The following is a 16683-nucleotide window of genomic DNA, read 5'->3' as shown; positions in this document are numbered from 1 at the left end:
ACCGCAGCCTATCGCCGCCGCCGCCCGCACCCGCCCCGGCCCTTCCCCCGGCCCGCCCCCCGCCGCGCCCCGGCACCCGGGGCACCGGCCCAGCCCCATTCAAACGGCAGCAGCGCCCGGCAGGCCGGCCGGCTCCAGGTAACGTGCGGGTGGCCCGTTTCTGCCGCCGGGCCTCCGCGGGAGGGGGGGGGAGGCGGCCGCAGGGCTCGCCCCGCCGGGCCCCTGGCTGCCGCGCCGCCCGTGACCTTGCCCGCCCGCGGGGAGGGGGCGATCCGGGCGGGGCAGGCCGCGGCGGGAAGCGGGGGGCGCTGGCCCGCCCGCCGCCCCCCCTGCGCGGCCCGCTCCCGCAGCCCGCCCCGCGCCGCTCCCTGCCCGTGGCGAGCGCCCGGGGCCCGTTCCCGGCGGCGGGAGCCGCGCCCCTGCGTGGGGCTGGGCCCCGGGGCAGGCCCGGCCTCTCGCCCCCTCCGTGCGGAATTCCTCATTAAAAATTGCGCGGACAGCAACCGAGCTCTCGAATTCGATCGAAACCCCTGAATTTCTGAGGATTACCGGAGCCAGCGGGCCCTCCCGAGCCTAGACCTCTCCCTTCCGAGCTTGATGCCCCGCCACCGCTCTTTTTGTGGCGATTTCCCCCGGTTTTAGCGGAGGCCTGTCTCCCAGCAGGCCCGGAGCGGCCGCCGCAGCAGCCCAGCCTTCGGCAGAAATGCAGATAAGGCCCAGCAGTCAGATACCCTTTTCTGCTTTAATAAAGGAGGCTGTACATTAAACTGGGAAGATGTTTTTTTGTGTGCTGGGTCGGTTTTTATCCAAGGTGAATATGATGGAAATTAACTTTCTGCACTTAACTCTTGTTCTTGAGCTGTTTTCATCCCGTAGCGAGTTTAATGGTCCATGCACAGTCCAGCATCACCAGCTACTTAATTGCAAATAAACAAAATTTTAACCGCAAGGCTGTACTAGCTGTAAAGCCCAAGGATTGCTTTTTGAACATGTAAACATAGCATCACCCATGACTTAAAGTTATGTTTTAGTTTAAATTTCTTTCATATAGCTCACTTGAAGTAATATATTCCATCTAAGTACCTTAATTTTTAGTTGTTTCAGAGAATACAGTTAAAGATGCATTAAAGAAGAAGAAATTGATGATTTTCTTTAATGTCTCCCTGCCTGTCAGTTTACTTACAGTCTTTTTCTTAATTTAAAAGCATCTTGAGGTAGTTGAAGGTTGAACTGTTTATCTCAGTGTGAGGGACTGCAGGGGGGAAAGATGACTTCCTTTGGACTTTACTGTTGAAATATATGGAGTCAGCATGACTTACAAAATAATTGTGCAACTAAAACATACACTATCTTGTATTGCAGAGGTAAGGGAGAACAGACTTGCTGTTGGTAGAGTGTTAATTGAAAGCATGTTGGCTACCAAGCTGTCCCGGCCTCTCCTGAACTCTCTGAAAGCCCTGAATTTCAAGGACCCAAGGAATGGCTTCAGGTAAGTAGCCTGGTGGAGAAGGATTGAGATCTTGAATGCAGCACACATCGAGGGCTCGTTTGATCTCAATGGGACAGTTTATTTACAGAATCACAAGATGGTTGAGATTGGAAGGGACCTGTGGAGGTCATCTGATCCAACCCCCCTGCTAGAGCTGTGTCCAGGACTGTGTCCAGATGGCTTTTGAATACCTCCGAGGATGGAGACTCCACAAGCTGCCTGGGCAGCCTGTGCCAGTGCTCAGACATCGAGCTGAGCGTGGAGGAAATGGACTCTATATGCAAGGAGGGGCTGGCAGCATGTTTTTTTTTACATTTGGACAATCATCTACAGTCAGAAGGGGGTTGAATAGAGTATTAAATCAGAATCAAGCAAGGATTTTTTCCTAAGTATCAGCAAATAGGCCTTGCTGCAGTGCAAGGAACTGTCATACGTTTCTATGACTTCATTAAAGAGGCAATGAATCACATGAAATGAGAGAAAGTTGAGAAGGAGGGTTTTGGTGAGAAGTGAAGGTGGGCTGAGTAACGAAGCTGTTTTTTTCTGAACATGAACATTCTGAACATGAAATTGCTTATCTAATTCTAATTCCTAGCTCTGAAAAAAATACCTTTTATGTCAATACATTATAGGAGCCCTGCTAGCCCAAATTCAGGGCAAGTTGAGTGCTTTCACTGGCTTTGCTTTAGAGCAGGGTTCCCAAACAGTGTGTGTGTACCACTAATTGTACGTAAGTTATGTAAAAGTGGTTCATGGCCTGCTAGGTAAGAACTGCCACCTCCGATGCTGTTCTGCTGCTGTTGATAGTGATGTCCAGCACCATCAAGGATGGCTCCTGTAACGGGGAGTTGTAGAGACCAGATAACTAAGCTGTTAGAGATTTCCTATGCAAACAGACATAGGCCTTTTATCTCGTTTACTCCACACTCACCAAAGTTGCACTGGCAGGAATCTGCTGTGGCCTTAAAACTACAAATTCATGTTTTATTAACTTGAGAAAAGAATTTTCAGCGTATTCTTTTTTTTTTAATTCTTCCGCTTTTGTTTTGTTTACTGTGTATTTATGCTTTGTGCATCTTGTACTCAGGGCAAAAATGTGTTGCGTTTTTTGAAGTACTCACAAGCTCCTAAGCCTGAAATGGAAATCCAACAGTTCATCTGAAAGGCAATATTGTCACTATGCCGGTATCTTAATGCATCAAGGTAGCATTTATATACTCGACTTCAGTCTCTTCAAACCGAGGACTGCCTTTTTTGGTGTAACTGAACAAAAAGCTAATGCATGGTTACAAGCACAGATTCAATTCGAGGACCATCTGTGTGTTTTAAAAATCTCAGTTGTGGTCTCTAGAATTCAGTCATGCAGAATGACAAAAATGGCTCATGGTACATTAGTGTGCTGTGTGTGGGCTAACATCACATGCGCATCGTAGCTGCTTCCTCTGATGACGTTCCTGCTGATCAGCAGCCGGCATCTATTTCATGCCCTTGCCTTCAGGTCAAGGTAGGCACAATGTCAAGTAGTTGTTCTCTACAGGTTGTCATGAATAACAGCAGCAAATCAGTGCTGTGCAGTGAAATAACAGGACCAGACATGACACTGAAAAATAAAAATCAAGTTTATGCAACTAAAAGAAATGTTATGAACATTTCTAGGCACCCTGAGACATACCAGAACGCTTATTGTTGAGATAAAAGTTCCAAGCCAGGATTTCAGGTCAGTGATGTTAACACAGACTGCCTGGGAACTGACCTTCGCAGCAATTAAGTTGGCTGTTGCTATTTCAAGAGCTGATTTGGCTTGTGACACTCAAAGTTAGAAAAAGACCTAAACTGTTGCAGGAAGGTGAGTGGGCGGACACCATTGCCTAAATATAAATCAGCTCCCTTCCCATGTGGTTCAGAGCTTCTGCCCTAGCAGACCTTTTTTCTAGCCTTATTTTCCCAAGACACAGCTCAGAGGCCAGAGTGTGTGCAGCTTGCTGTTCAGTGTAGCACAGGTAACCCTGGGAGCACCTGTGATGTCTGAGCAGAAGATAATTGTGAATGATTATGCAAATTCACTGAGAAAACAGAAGAGCGGCCTGGAAGATAAGGTCTGCTGAAGGATAGATGGTAGAGGAGCCAGAGTGTAGATGAAGTACAGTAAGTCTAGGGGAAGGCTAGAAGGCTCTGAGAGGGCAATGTCCGTGCTCAAAGCAAAAATGAAAAAGCTGATGTAGTCCGGAGAGGTGGGTGGCAAGGACAGAGGCTAAGGTCACAAGACCTAAGACACTGTGATGTTACTGGTAGCATAGCTTTTCTGAAGAAAATCTCACTCCCTGGAAGGCAATGTTGCTTTGCTCTGGTCTGTCTTTGTGAACATGGTTTATCTTCCTGGGAGTCAGACCTACTATGCAGAGGAGCTTCAGGTCTGCATGGCAGGTGTTGCTCAAAGACATAGTGTCTCTTAGCTTAGACAGTTGCAAAGAGAGGATGTAAAATCAAAGAGTATCTAATGGGTAGACGCTGGAGAGGAAGAAGTGTTATCCAAGATGACAGAAGAGTGGAGCTGTGTGTAGAAGCAGTGAGATAGATCCAAGCAAATTCAACCTTAGGCTGGGTATCAGAGACAACGCCACAGCAGAATACTTCTATCAGACAAATTAACAACTTCCCCTACCCCAGCTTTGTGCAACTGTAAGTGAGAGTGTTGTTGCTGTTGGGAATGAAAACACTGCTGCCCATTTTGAGGTAGAAGCAGCTCTGTGCCGCCAAACCAGGAGCTATTTTAGAATTCTTGGTAATATCCAAACAGCATCTGCAGCTGGAAATAGCATCAAAGTCTTTTGAGAAACAAATGTTTCATGCTGTAGGAAACACACAGGCTCAGACGAAGGAGAACTGTAGACTGGATTCTGTCTTCTCAAATGACAGTCTACATCATGTGTACAGACAACACTACATTCCTTTACATGCACATGCTGCAGCACCAGGGTACAGACAAGATATCCCATGGCTGATTGTTCTGTTGGTTTTGTGGTTTGTTTTTTTTAACAGGCCTGTGCAAAGATTTTGCTTCCCTCTCTTGTCCCCATGTGGCAGCCGCTCTTATGCAAGTGAAGTCGATCAGGTGAGTGTGATTGTGGTTTCCAGGAACTGGCTCTGCTGAGCTGGGGTTTTAAAATCCCTGACGCCTGGTGACCAAATTCTTCTTTCCGATTTGACAGAAAGACTGAGCTGGACCTCTCCAGCATACTCCAAATTCTTTCCTATCATAGAGCTTCCACTGACGTAGCATGGTACATGCTGCTAAGGATGGAAATAAACAGACTAGTGTTTTTTTTCTATTTTTGGAACTCAGCAGATGAAATCTTCCACCTTAGAGTGGAGGAATTTGCATGACAAATTCTTAATATAGTAGTCTTTGTGGAGTATGGTTGTGTAAAGAGACGTAAATAAACTGGTGTGTCCTCACCTCTTGATCTGGAGAGTGGCCGCCACCTTTAACAGCCCTCTCCTTGAAGGTGCTAGCTTGCCAGGAACAACACCAGGCAAAAGGAAGGGGGATGTTTTGCCCTCTTGCCTGTCTTGTGGCACAGAACTCAGCACTGTAGATGTGCTAGAGCGTGCACATCTTGCTCCATAACCCTGGGACAGTCTCAGAGGAATTTAGGTATGGCCCTTGCATCTCTGCTGGGCTTCCAGTGTGACCCTGATCAGTTCCTGTGTATGCTGGGGAAAGCCAAATTTCTAGTTTGTTAAAAGAGATGTGTTGGACTGAGTTGCAAGTATTCTTACCTAATCCCACCCACAGCAGCACCTTGCTGCAGGTGCACTTGTTGCTGCTGGAATGTCTGATACACCATGCAATTTTTAACGTGTCACTTAACTGCTGCCTCTCTTTGGGTTAGAAGAGGTGGTTTGGAGAAGGAAAGAGGTATACTTCTATTTAAATAGTCAGTTGGAAAAATAAGAAGACCAAGAAACAAACTCTTGACCAGCTGGTCTTAATTTCAAATATTATACCCACTTATTTCTGCTTAGCTTTTAAAACCCAGAACTAGAGGGTTTACATGCTAGAGAGAGAAAGACGAGGGAGCACTCAGTAGGGTTAATCCATATCTTTTCTTCAGTCAAGCTGTCTTCACCACGCCTGCAGGCTGCATGTCACAGAAGAGGGGACTCCTGCCTGCTTTGAACATCTAGGAACAATTCCTGCTGAAGGGAAAACGCATCTTGGGAACTGTCTGGTATATTTTCAGATGTCAAGATGAATGTGAACTGCCAGAGAATGGTGGTTTACTTGGTCTCTTTGCCTTGGGAGCCTGTTGCCAGAGGTGCTGAACTTCTCTTTGTGTTGGGAGGACAGTGATCCTGCCTCCCTGGGGTGAACTCGGTATGAAACCTTTGTTTCTTGTCTTCAGGAGGCACTGGGTGGCAGTAGCTGGCAATGAGTGTAGAGAACGTCCCTGGAATGGACTGCTCCTGGCCAGGACATGGTTTTGTTCTGTACGCTGCAAATCACTGATTTCAGATACTCAATTCCAGTGCGTTTTGTTCTGTTTTGTTTTGCAGATTGGCAGCAGAGCTGTGCTTATAACAGGTTGTGACTCAGGGTTTGGATTTGCCTTGGCCAAGCACTTGCATACCAAAGGCTTCATTATTTATGCTGGCTGCCTGCAAAAGGTAGGGAAAACAAAAACTATTCTTCACCTGTGGCACGTGCACAGACACGTAGCAAATGCAGTCTTCCCTCTCCACGCTGCACAGCTTTCTGCCAGAGAGAGGGAGGGTTGTTGGTAGCCCAAAGGGAAAGATGCAGATGCTTGAATTTCGTAGAGCATAACCTTGTCTAGACCAGAACCAGGACTGAATGGTATCTAGGGAGACATAGGGTCCCTGTCTGATGTACTGGAACCCCAAATTTAATTTTATAGGCTTATCCATAAGCAAGTTTTGGGATCAGATTGAGTCTGGACCTTTGACCCTGCTCTCAGACTATATTTATTTATGAAGGGTTTAATTTAATTATTAATATATTTTGATTAATCGTGACGTACACACCGGTGATATTATAGCATGTGGCATGAACATGCTTTTCTGTATTCATGAGTACAGCCATACCTCAGTAGGTTTTGAGAGTCTTCTGAAATCGCTATGAAGGCAATAGAGTTCCACTGGTGCAAATGAGAGCAGGATCAGGCCACAGATAGTTTAGTGGTGTGTGGTGTAATGCACTCTCCAGGAGCGCTCTGTGTGGCAGTCACTGATGCCTGGTCGTGGAGAATAGGAGAGAGCTTTAGCCTCTCTCTCCTTATGAAGCACTGCACTTTTTTAGCTGCGTGGCCATTTCCCAACAAACAAACTTACTCCTCAGGATATCCTGGGGTGGGTCAGTTTGTTTCGATCCTAATCTTTTAGCTTACTCATCCCTATAAATTTATCTTGAATAGTTACATTATTTAAAGAGAATTTGCCAGGTGTTTTTAATGGTATCAATACTCTTTCTGCTGTTAATTTTTCCATTATTACTAAGTTTTGCTTGAATTATTAATTTCTTTCGACTGTATTTTTTCAAAAGAGAAGTTTGTATTTCAATAGCTCTGTCCCTTGTGGTGTCTCAGCTTTGGGTCAAGGATTTATTTAACCTGGGCTCCCTCTACAGGCTTTACAGCAGAACGAGACACTTATAAACTGCTGCTTTTCAAAAGGTGTCAAGAAGAGAGATGGTGGATGAGTACTTTTTTGGCAGATGTTTCTACTTAGCTTTTGTAACAGAAGATCAACATTAGAGAATATAAGAATATAAGTTGCAGACTTAAAACCACTGTTTAGAATAATAGCCTGCCTCTGTGTTGACAGAAGTCAAAAATAACAGAAGCTGCACAGTTACTTCTGGGTTTCACTTCCTCTGAGCTGCTAGAAAGTTTTCAGTGAGGATGGTTTTAACTGTCACTGAAACCTCCCTTCCATTTTGGTGTCTTCAGTACTCATTCTTCTGGATGCATGTTAGTGTAAAATCTTGACCTCTGACAATTTTAGCGTAAGCTGACATGCAGCAGCACACCAGAACTTTTAGGCTTTGGTCAATATTTATTTCTTCAGCAGAAATCAGCAGAAGGCTTTGCTGTATCACTGTGTGATTAAATATTGCTTCTTTAGCTGAAGTGTCATCCCATGTTCCAAAATCTGTGTGACTATGGCAAGACTGGTAATTGCAATTTTTATCAGAGAAACACTGCAAAATGACAAAGCTCCTTAGTTAACAGGTTGGCCTTCTATGCATCTTCAGGACATACACTTTGTGTAGAACTGCTCTGTAGAACTAAAGCAGCTCCAGGAGACTGAGCTGATTACTCATTGTGCCACAGCTTCCACTAGCAAAACCATAAGTAGAATTCTGATCAGAGTGTAATTATTGCTGGTGCTGTTTTTTAGGGGCAGAAAAAGCCTGGTGTGTTTTTAAATGCTAGATAGAAGTGGAGGTAGAAATAAGAAGCATCATATTTTTTGCTTGGGTATATTTGACCTATCCCGGCAGAGAGGAAGTGACTATGAAACTTCAGTGTTCTTTTCATGGGACTGTTTTTCACAGCACACCTGCACATCAGAAGCATACTCCAGCTTGGGGAGCCATCGTGTCCCTCAGGGTATGCACTGTTCTTAGGAACATCACATCTTTATTGCAGATTAAAAGTGTGCAGTGCTGACTCTTCATTAGGAAATGTTTCCTAGAGGGGCCAGATCCTGAGTGCCTGACTGTATTTTTACTGAAGGAAACCTGAGGGAGGTGTTTAGAGTCATGATTGCAGGGAGCCCAAGGATGGATCTGTGCTAACAGTGTGCTGTTTCACACAGTTTCTTCCTAACATTTTCACTGTCAAATACATTATTGTCAGAGTTGTGTTGATGCTTTATTGACAAAAGACAGTGGTAGACTGGATCCAATGAAAAATCACACTGCAGCTGTCTTATTTTTCCTCTTCGGTTAATAGCTGGAGGAGCCAGCTGACACAAGATGAAGAAGGTATTTTTCCATCAGTATCTGTTACCAGTGGACATATGCGATGTTTGTCACGGCTGTCAGGAGTGTGGTGGAGCCCCTGTTTGCTTTGCTTTGTGTGTTCAGGCCTGTTGGGGCTTGCAGGGGGATGAGAAGGCAGAGGCTATCTGAGCCAGCCACCATGCAGGCCTGTTCCTGCAGGGCTCGAGAGTGCTCAGAGCTGCAGGGTGTTATGTACTGCTTCAAGGACATGCTGATAAAGATACAGGCTGAAGCCCACGGGCCCCAGAGAGCAACCATGGGAAGAGGAAGGTGAGGCAGTGGTGTGCTTTTTCATTATCCAAGAGCTGGGCCCTCTTACCGTGAGGACTGGATGATCCTGGGGCTGACAGGAGAGATGTACTGGTCTCTTGGTGTAGCATGGGAAGGTCCTTCCACTGCTGCGTATGGGCCCAGGGGTTGGGGGACAGGCTGCATGCTGTGCTAGGAGAGCATGACACAGTCACAGGGCACTTAACTTAAACACCAGCCATGTGCCCTTTCTGAAGAGCCAAGGGAATGGCCCTGTGGGTCTGGGTTAATGCCCAGAGTCCAACTCTTGGCCAGGATCCCAGCCCCAAGGGTACCTGTCCAAGCACCCAGCTGCATATGGGTGGGAGGGCAGAAGGGATGTTGGCTTGCAGAGCTAACCCTCTAAGGGAGGAAGAAGAGGATGCTGTGCAGGTCCCAGCAGAACTTAGGAGGCATCTGAGGCTGGTGTGTTGCTGCGGCCCAGAGAGTTTGTAGCAACTCGCAGACCTGGTATCAGGGAAAGAAGCACCTTGGCCTTATTGTTCTTCCTCTTCCCTTTAGCCATATCTGCTATTTCCAAGGGACTTGCATGCTTGCATTTGCCAGTTTCCTATTGGCATTCCCACATGTGCCACTTGGATGCTTTTCAGTGCTTTGCCACACACACTGGCTTCGGCACCACAGTGCTTTTGAGTGAGCAGCAAACTTAGCACGAAACTATTTTCAGTCACCATTAAAACAAACACCACTAAGCTGTGCATGGGACTTTTAACTGCTCCATTTTGTATGCAGTATGCTTCTGTGTGAAGAGAGTGCAGTAGGTGCCTTCTCTTAAGGACAAACACTAACTGGTATTAACAGTCTGTGGTGGAATAAGGAAGGGTGGAGAAAGACACAGGAGATGTCAGGTACTTAAGTTAGTGATCTGTCTGTGAGCACTGTGGATAAGCCCAGGAATGAGAGGAGCCAGGAGAAGGCTTTTTTGGAAGACAGGTGACACAGACAGGGGGATGTATGGCCACCCTTGTGTGGTACCTAAAGCGTGGTGTCTGAAGGGCATTCTTGCCTGGGGGGGCAGATGGGCAGCCTGGGTTCAGGCTGCAGAGACAAGCACTGTCTCGTTGACAACTGACTGCTGGCAGTCCCTGATAGGGAGCGCTGTGGCTTGAGGTGTTTAGAACAATCTAATGTCATTCAGCAGTCAGGAAACAGCCTTGCTATGAACAACTGGCCTGTTCCAGGTCAGAGGAAAAAAAGTTATCTATCCAAAAAAGCCTCATCTCTCAGGAGCGAAGAGCTTGGCTGGTGATGCTGACACAAGGAGCAAGGCTACCTGGAGGACTGAGCAGTGAGAGAAGGTGATCTGAGCAGCTGTTGATGATCCTGTGGGACACACTCCCTGTCCAGCCATGAGGGATGATATTGAGGGGACAGTAAAGACCAGGATGTTCCCAAAAAGTGAGATTATCTTCAGAGCTAGACCTCGCCAACCTCTACAAAAGTACCCTGAAGTGGCCAGCACAGTCCGGTAGCTTATAACCATGGGAGTGATTCATGGATAGTCCCAAACACATATTAATACCCCATGTCTGTGTCCTGGAAGCACCATAGCCAGGCTTTGCTGCTGTGGAGGGACTAGCTCTGGGCATGGCAGCATTGTTGCTAGTAGCATCTGGCACATGTGAAAGATATCTCAGGGGTTGGCTGCAGTTAATTGGCTGGGCTGTGAGTGAGTGTCTATACTGGGGGAATCTGTTGTTCTGAGCTGTGAAAAAAGGAGTGGAGATGGGAAATGGGAGTGAGTAAAAGCTCATGCGGGGAGGCAGAGAAAGAGAGGAAGATGCTGGAAAAGACACAGGGGCGTATTGCCAGCTGGCAAGCTGGTCAGGAACTTGGTGGTTGGACTCTGTAGGAGTTGGTTGAAGGCAGTAGGTAGATTTCCAGGCAGTGGGAGTCGTGTGTGTAGATCAGCTGAAGAGAGAGAGCAGTGGGCAGGCAGTCCCTCTTCTAGGACTGCTGCTCCCAGAGCTGGCAACGTGACTGAGAAGCACATGCAACGTACATGTGCAGCCATTCACCAGCTATTTTATCCCATACCTCCGCCAAGCTATTTGCTGTGCTCTGTATGCAAGCCAAAGTGAGGACAGCCCCATATTCCCACCACTGCGGCAGTGGGGCATAGTTGATCTCAGGAGCTTGTACTGGGCAGGACTTGCCTTGCTGGGGCAGATCCAGCTCTGGCTGCTTTCTTGGTGGTCGAAGCAGTTCATACGAGCTGACTCGGTGGCAGGGCTCGTGGTCAGATGGAGATGCTTGAGGAATGGTGTTCTGCAGCACCAGCCCTGTCTATGCCCCTTCCTCTTAGAGCTGCAGGACTGTCCTGATTATTCTGTGACTGCCCCGTGCACTCTCTTTTGCTTGATTTGATGGTTGCTATGCATTTGATACTCTACACGAGCTCTTTGGCCAGATTCAAACCAGCGCTTCTGTCCCCTCTAGGACAAGGGAGATGGTGGCTCCAAGGATCTGGACAACATGAAGAGTGATCGAATGAGAACAGTCCAGCTCAACGTCTGTGACAGCAAAGAAGTGGACCGAGCAGTGGAGCACGTGAATAGCAGCCTGGAGGACCCAGAGAAAGGTATGTGCATGCAGTGGACACGAAGGTCACATAGGTGTCAGGAGCTCCCTCAGCTGGGCTCTGAGAGCATTTTCAGGGCATATTCAAAAGCTGAGTATATGATTGAAGGGCACAAAGCTTTGGGGAGCAGCAGTGCAGAGCAAGTGGCCTGTTTAAATATTGTGCCATATCAGAAAGCAGCTTCCCACTTACGACAGCGTCTACAAAGAAAACTGCTTTTTTCTCCACGAGCTCCTGTAGGGACGTTAGCAGAAATTAGGGTGGTGTTCAAGGCCCTGGGATTGGTGCTTTATTCCTGTGACCTGAAGTTTATTGTGACTCCCTTTATGTTGTAAAACCTGTCCAGTGCCCAGAGATTGGGGATTAGTAATGGGAATGTCTCCCCCAAACATTCAAAAGGGAAAGGAAATGGAGAGGTTTTCCAGAGGATTTCCCATGAAGCTGGCTGAGTATCATTAATGCCATTGCACATATTACCTTATATTACAGATTTCAGAGTTCGGGGGGTAACTGACTTTCTTAGCCTGCCTACCTCATTCTGCTGAGCTGATGACAGCAAATTCTCTAGTACTGTGAAAATCCCAGTAGCTCATGCATTCCTGAAACCTTTCCACCTTTGATAAACTACATTTTTCTCTGAAGAACATCCACACTTCAACACCTGAAGGTCATTTAAAAGCAGAACAACCAGTAATGTTTTACTTTGGATATTGCATAAACCTATTTCTTTTACTTTTCTATACATTTATTTTTTAAATATGGATCTTCTATATAAATTAAGTTTTCTAGCCCTGTATTCTCACGCACAGGTCAGGATGAAGTTGCCTTTTCTAAACAGTAGAGAGAAGCCATCCCAGACCTTTCTTTTCTTGTTGCCTGTGCAATTGGAACATTATATGCAGTGAATGCATTTTATTTCAAATTCCTTTTTAATCTTTCTTTTCATTGCCAAATGAGTTGGTAGCTTCAGTTACTGCCATCTTGGTTGCAGCAGAATAAAAGGGAGAGGCCGTGGCATGCATGCCCACCCATGTTCACCCATGCCCACGTCCCCCTTCCCAGCATTGCAGACATTCTAGTTCTTATGGTGACACAAGGGATTTTACTTGGAAAGAATTAGTCTTTTGTTTCTTACAAGGTCGTTCCTATTCTTATTATTTGCATTTAGAGACTATAGTTTGCTTTTTTTAAAAAAATCCGATAGAAAGAGAATGGCAAGGAGAAAAGCATAGAGAAGTTCTCTGCTGGCTCAGAACTTTCTCATTCATGGTACTTTGTGGCTGCAGTGTGGGGCAGTACAGGCAGATTCTGATTGTGGTTATATTTGCTCAGGAGACTGCAGTTCACTCTTCTGTCTGGCTTCCATCGTTACAAGTCATAATGAAAAGCTCTGCTGAGTGGTTCAATAATCCATTAGCAAGGTCTTTTCCAGGCTGCTCTTATTAGTCTCACAGAGGGAAAGCTTTCTGCTTGATTTTTGTCTTCTAGGGCTCTGGGGCCTGGTTAACAATGCTGGGATCTCCACGTTTGGGGAAGTCGAGTTCACCAGCATGGACACCTACATGGAAGTAGCTGAAGTGAATCTGTGGGGGACTGTGCGAACCACCAAGGCTTTTCTCCCGCTCATCCGGAGGTCAAAGGGTGAGTGATCTCCTCCTGACTGGCACTTTCTAGAGCAGGTCCCTCATCCTGCCACTTGTCTTGCTGTGTTAGAGGCCAAAATGTCTATTATGCTTCTCTCTGCCCCACTGGCCACCTTCATACCTTTACAGACAGAGTATGGTGCACAGCCTACACACAAACAGATTTTCTAACCGCTCTTAGTTACACAGCAAGGCAGCAGTCCTGAAAACCACTTATTATTTCTCTTTCCTGTCTCTGCTGTCTTCTCTTGCAACATCCCACACAAGATCTAATCCATCATACCTTCTTTTTCCTGTTCAGAAGCTGCAGCTCACCATAGATTCCTCCCCTCTATACAAAACCCAGCTGTGCTGGTGCTGCCAGGGTGGGCAGCAGCAGTGTATTACGATGTGCTTCTTGCAGGGAAGTTGTCAGCTGTGTGCTGCTACTTTGGGAGCTTGTAACATATGAAGAGGGGGGGTTGTACAGCAAAGGAATACAGACCTGGAGTTTTCGTGGCTCTTGCCATAAAGGGGCAAAAGCTTTCCTGTACTGGGGCCAACTACCTGACTAAATGAGAATATTTTTTACTCCTGAGGCATCCAAAGACATTAACAATGCTGTCTTGTGCTGCAGACCTGGGCTGTATGTGCCCCAGGCAGCATTTCTTCCACTGTGGAAAGGCATCCATTTCTGTGGTCAAAGTTTCTCTTTCTAACACAACTCAGCAATGAGCACTGATAGAAAGTGCAGAGAACTGTTGCCTCTGATTACACTGCAGCATCCACAGTCTCCTACCAGCATTCTCCCAGCCAAAATGAGTGGCTTCTGGGGAGAAAGGCCCCAGCTCTGTGCTTGGAGCCATAATCTGTCTGTCACATGGAAAAGGGTGCAGTGGATTTAGACTGCTCTGCCCATTTGTGGTGCAGGAGCAATCCATTCTCTTTAAGGGGCAGACACTATAAACCACCATTGGGCTCCTGGATTTTGTGCCTTTGATTTGCAAACAAGCTCAGCCTTGGTGCCAGAGGCTTTGCTGCTGCCTCCTCTTATCTCGGCTCAGCCCTGATTGCTGCTGAGCAATCCTCTTTCCCACCACGCAGGCTCTGTCCAGCCTCTTCTGTGTTCTCCATAGCACTGAGCTTTGTGTATCACCATGTGCCTGTTGCTTCATGTGCAGTGAGCCAGGGAGCACAAGCAATGGGCTTGTTCTCCCGCTGAAGGGCGTTGCACAGCACAGCAGCGCTGAGGCAGAGCCAGGAGCGGCTCTGCCGGGCAGCCCGTAGGGACGCGCAGGGGGCGGGCGGATGCCCGGTCAGGAATCTGTTGGGCGATGGGTCAGGTCCCAGAGCTGAGCTGTGCTTTGCCCGGCCTCTGCCTAGGTCGTGTGGTGAACATCAGCAGCATGATGGGCCGGATGGGCAGCCCTGCCCGGTCGCCATACTGCATCACCAAGTTTGGCGTGGAAGCCTTCTCCGACTGCCTGCGGTACGAAATGCAGCCCCAGGGGGTGACGGTCAGCATCGTGGAGCCTGGCAACTTCATAGCTGCCACCAACCTGTACAGCCCCGAGCGAATCAAAGCCATAGCCGACAAAATGTGGGACGAGCTCCCGGAGATAGTGCGCAAAGACTATGGTAGGAAGTACTTCGATGAGCAGGTCAGCAAGATGGAGACATACTGCAACAGCGGCTCGACGGACACCTCGCCGGTCATCGAAAGCGTCGCCCACGCGCTCACCTCCACGACCCCCTACACCCGCTACCACCCCATGGATTACTACTGGTGGCTGCGCATGCAGATCATGACGCACATGCCTGCTGCCATTTCAGATCGGCTCTATGTCTACTGAGGCCTCTCACTCCTCGCCCACCCACATGGGAAATTTGTTTTAAAGAGAGCATTGTACACACTTCCCATTAGTCCTTTATAAATATTTCTAACCTCATTTCAGAGTACTGTATTTTAGCTCTAAAGGGTTCATTTAAACATCTGACATAACCTAAAGGGCAGTAATTTGCAAGGGGTGCTTCATAGGCAGGAATACATTAAGCTTGTGCAGGGACATTGATTCTTTGCTATTTATTTCATGTAATCCTTTTTTATTCACCTCAAATATAAAGTTATAATCATTATTTAAACTAAAATTGCTCTGAAGTGTTTTCAGAATAATTTTTGCTGATGGCTGAACACAATCTTCATAATTCCTGCCTAGGATGCAGCCTTCACACCATAAAACAGAGGCCCTCCATGCTGTAATGGCAAACCACTGCCTCCTGATGACAAAGAGTGTCCCAACAGACTTTTCCAGACCTGGTCACAGTAGCCCAAGGCAGAGCAGAGACTTCTTTAATTTGGGGATCAGAACTCAGAATGCTCGAGGTGCTGAAAGCGAGCAACTGACCCTTTCCCTTTCTCTCTTAGAATTATACTGATGAAACCTTAGAGAAGAGGAACCAGTCTGCTTTTCTTGCATGCTTTCTTGCAAAGGCATTCAATGACCCAGGGACTCAATCCTGCAGACCTTTCCCACAGGAGTTTCTTACTCATGAGCATTCCCATGAATGTGAGCAGCTTTACGCACAGGACTGCAGGCGTCAGGATTGGCCTGTAATAACATTTCTCTTCAACAGTAATTGAACATCAACTCCACACTTAGTTTGGAGAAGAGTTTCACTCCCGCTCCTATAATTTGTGAGGTTCACCACTGAGCAGAGGGAAGCAGAGAGGGTTATAGTCACATCAGTGAATGCCATTCTTACCAGGGACCTCAGTTACACTGAAGTATTCATACAGCCCCTTGCACAGAAGGGCCTTAACCCTGTCCAGGGCCTCTAGGCACTGTTGCAGCACAGGTGATGATAACAGTAATAATTTTAAATTGAAGGAGTCACTGATCTCAAATACATCTAACATGATATCAATCTAACAGAATGTCCATAACAATAAAGTTAACTTTAGGAGCAGTTTCATTTCCATGGTGGTTGTTTACATGTCTGAGAAACATTTGCTTTGTACCGTAAGAAAACAAAAAACCCCATAAAAGATCCTTTCATGGGAAAATGTGGAAAGGGTTAATTTTTTTTAGCTTGAAAGACAAAAACCAAACAAGTAATTGAAATACCATTGTTAACAAAGTTCAAGAGAAGGGATCTCACATGCTCTAGTAACATACCATGACATGATCAAACTCCTTTGGCTTAATAAATGTATACATGAATGGTAACAAAATTCAGAGGCTCCCTTCTTTATTTTTGAATATTTAAGGTGAAAAGCACATACATGTTAGTGGTATTTCATTTAATTTGGTGAGGCTCATGCCTGTAACACGTACTGCATTCAGAGGCTGATTTGCACTCTTGGGTCTTATATATCCGTGTTGGATAGTCAAGACTTCTGTAGGGGTACCAGATGTATCCTGCATCTCGTGACAAATATGTCTGACCTCTGGGCAATGTGTATTCACAGCTCTTAAACCTGCATCTGTACTGGACTCCCACAGATTACAAAGGATTATTATGGATTATTCCTGGGGAGCAGGAATAGAAACAACTCTGTAGAGGGGAGGGGGATGGTGGTGATTCAGCACAGTAGGCAAACAGCAGGTCACTGATAGACCCAAAACAAAACCCTGGGAGAGATTTGCTGGCTTTA

The 16683-nt window shown here is 46.7% G+C and overlaps 1 protein-coding gene across 1 annotated transcript; it reads left to right on the top strand.

The window, feature by feature from the left end:
- Nucleotides 1-2: 2 nt before the first annotated feature.
- BDH1 (3-hydroxybutyrate dehydrogenase 1) lies at nt 3-16260 on the top strand. The gene is made up of 7 exons (XM_074912765.1): nt 3-138; nt 1363-1489; nt 4529-4601; nt 6047-6157; nt 11265-11406; nt 12895-13047; nt 14412-16260. The coding sequence occupies exons 2-7, from the start codon at nt 1410-1412 to the stop codon at nt 14879-14881; spliced, it is 1029 nt and encodes a 342-aa protein (XP_074768866.1). The 5' UTR covers nt 3-138; nt 1363-1409; the 3' UTR covers nt 14882-16260.
- Nucleotides 16261-16683: the final 423 nt, after the last annotated feature.

Source organism: Athene noctua, chromosome 8, assembly GCF_965140245.1.
Source record: "Athene noctua chromosome 8, bAthNoc1.hap1.1, whole genome shotgun sequence".
Taxonomy (NCBI): Eukaryota; Metazoa; Chordata; class Aves; order Strigiformes; family Strigidae; genus Athene; species Athene noctua.
The sequence above is the reverse complement of the archived record's forward strand: the minus strand, read 5'-3'. Positions and strand labels throughout refer to the sequence as shown.

What these genes read in the sequence shown, in the direction of transcription:
- BDH1 (XM_074912765.1), top strand. Translation starts at nt 1,410, where the DNA reads ATGTTGGCTACCAAGCTGTCCCGGCCTCTCCTGAACTCTCTGAAAGCC. An exon ending in GACCCAAGGAATGGCTTCAG is followed by an intron (nt 1,490 to 4,528) that starts GTAAGTAGCCTG and finishes TTTTTTTAACAG; the next exon opens with GCCTGTGCAAAGATTTTGCT. An exon ending in ATGCAAGTGAAGTCGATCAG is followed by an intron (nt 4,602 to 6,046) that starts GTGAGTGTGATT and finishes TTTGTTTTGCAG; the next exon opens with ATTGGCAGCAGAGCTGTGCT.